General features: G+C 34.8%; 1 protein-coding gene across 1 annotated transcript; it reads left to right on the top strand.

The window, feature by feature from the left end:
• The first annotated feature begins 383 nt into the window (after positions 1 to 383).
• Positions 384 to 1,454, top strand: LOC103308168. The gene has a single exon (XM_008181116.1). The coding sequence runs from the start codon at positions 384 to 386 to the stop codon at positions 1,452 to 1,454; it is 1,071 nt and encodes a 356-aa protein (XP_008179338.1).
• Positions 1,455 to 2,373: the final 919 nt, after the last annotated feature.

Below are 2,373 nucleotides of genomic sequence, written 5' to 3'. Positions count from 1 at the left end.
CAAAAGGAAAAGTAAGTAAAACATTTTTAATATTTTATATTCGTCGATGTATATTACATAAATAATAATAATAGTATAATGTGTTATTATGTTTATTAAATAATTATTATACATCAGTTATTCATATAAGTTAATAATTTTTTTACAGTATATATCCAGCCGTCAAAAAATAATGGTCATAAATTTATACAAGGATATTTTGATGAAATCGCCGGACATCAAGTACGAAGATATTGTCAATAATTTGTCAGAGGCCTCGGGTTTAGGTCGTGAGACAATTAGTAAAACCATCGTTGAATACAAACGTACAAATACGGTTACATCTCCCAACAAAAAGCGCATTAAGTCTTCTCTCTTCGACAAAATTGATGATTTAGATCGTAATGGATTACGACAAAAAGTACATTCGTTTTTGGTTGCGTCGTGAACTACCTACGATCGACAAAATATTAGTTGCAGTCAACGAAGATCCATCGCTTCCTAATTTCAAACGTACTACTTTGTACAGTACCATCAAGAAATTGGATTTTGTGTTCGAAAAAAGAAAAAGGTGCAGTGTGCTAACGGAGAGGGAAGACTTGATTGTTTGGCACCGAAATTATTTGTATAATATCCGCAAGTATCGTCAGGAAGGTCGACAAATTTATTATTTGGACGAGACGTGGTTGAATGCAGGCGACTGTGTGGACCGCGTGTGGAAGGACAATACTGTTCTTTCCAAACACGACGCGTTCAACAAAGGACTAACGACCGGGGCGACCAACCCAACTGGCAAGGGCAAGCGGCTGATATTACTTCATATCGGTTCGGACAAAGGTTTTTTACCAGGTGGTTTATTATGCTTTGAATCCAAAAAAAATAGCCCTGATTATCACGATGAGATGAATGGTAATAATTTCAAGGAATGGTTTGAGGCTATTCTCCCTCGACTTGAGCCTAATGCCATTATTGTTATGGACAACGCCCCATACCATTCCGTCAAATTGGAAAAATATCCGAGTACGTGTTGGAATAAAGCCCAATTATCGGAGTGGCTTCAATCAAAAGGTGTTGTTCTTGACAGACCATTTTTGAAGCATGAACTGATGGCTAAAGTACGCGAAATACCACGTAATAAATCTTACGCCATCGATAAAATTGCAGAAGAAGCAGGACACACCGTACTCCGATTACCGCCCTATCATTGCGAATTTAATCCAATTGAATTGGCATGGGCTATGGTAAAAGGTTACGCAAAACGCGAAAACACGACATTTAAGATGGACGACGTTCGCCAACTTCTTCATACGGCAATTGAAAGGGTGACATCAGAAAATTGGCAAAATTTCATCAAACATGTCATCGGAGAAGAAGATAAAATTTGGAAAGTCGACGATATCATGGACGAAGTAATCGATCAAATGGAACATTGTGTTTTAACAATAACGGGAGAAACTGATTCTGATTATGAGTAATTTTTTTTTTTAATTTTTTATATTTTTTTTTATTACCTACTGACTTTTTTAAAATTTCTGTTTATCTTTTTATGTATTGTAATAAATAATTATAATGTTTAAATTTGTTTTTATATTTTATGTTTTTACGTAATACACCTGGTAATAACTAGAAAAAAAATTTAGTTTAAAAAAATGGTTTTATAATAATAAAAAAAAGGTTGTATGCTACACTGACGTACAGTGAATACAGCCGAACGCAGCGCCGTGCCGGTTCAATGCATTTTAAGTTATTTGTTCGCGTCACTGGTCAACAATAGAATGAGGCGATGCTCTCGCCAGCGACGGTGTAAAAGCTCAATAGGCGTAGTGAGGCCACGCCCATGCGTAGAAGTCGGCCGCCGTCTACGTTTCTTATTTTGAACGGACTATAGTCTCTTCATTAAAATATCGAATAACAAAAGATAATTGTTCTTTTTTTGAATTATCAAAAGTAGTGTCCATGGACACACTAAACAATTTCCCGTTTCTAACTTGATCAGAAATGTTCAAACGAATAAATTGAGCTGTAGCTTCAATTAACTGATTTTGTCGCAACCAAGAAATATAGTTAAATTTACATTTATTTTTATTATTTTTAATTCCATTTATATAAGTAGCTAAGACAGGAGAATACTTTGCTAATAGCATAACTAGATCCTTAAAATTCCCTTGGATTTGATTTAGAGATGTTTTCCAATTTTCTCTGTGTCCTCTAAAGGCTAAAGAGTGCCTGGCTAAATATACAGTGATATCAATCAATTGACCAACAATTAGTCTATTAGTAGCAATTTCTTTATTTATCGCTTCTTCTAGAGCAGGCAGTAATGGAAGACATTCTAACATTAATTTTAATTGAAGACTAGCTTCAACATATCGATAGGAAGTCTCGTGTAAAATA

The sequence above is a fragment of the Acyrthosiphon pisum genome, unplaced genomic scaffold, assembly GCF_005508785.2.
Source record: "Acyrthosiphon pisum isolate AL4f unplaced genomic scaffold, pea_aphid_22Mar2018_4r6ur Scaffold_21491;HRSCAF=24106, whole genome shotgun sequence".
Taxonomy (NCBI): Eukaryota; Metazoa; Arthropoda; class Insecta; order Hemiptera; family Aphididae; genus Acyrthosiphon; species Acyrthosiphon pisum.
The sequence above is the reverse complement of the archived record's forward strand: the minus strand, read 5'-3'. Positions and strand labels throughout refer to the sequence as shown.

Coding starts and splice junctions, on each gene's coding strand:
- LOC103308168 (XM_008181116.1), top strand. CDS start 384: ATGGATTACGACAAAAAGTACATTCGTTTTTGGTTGCGTCGTGAACTA.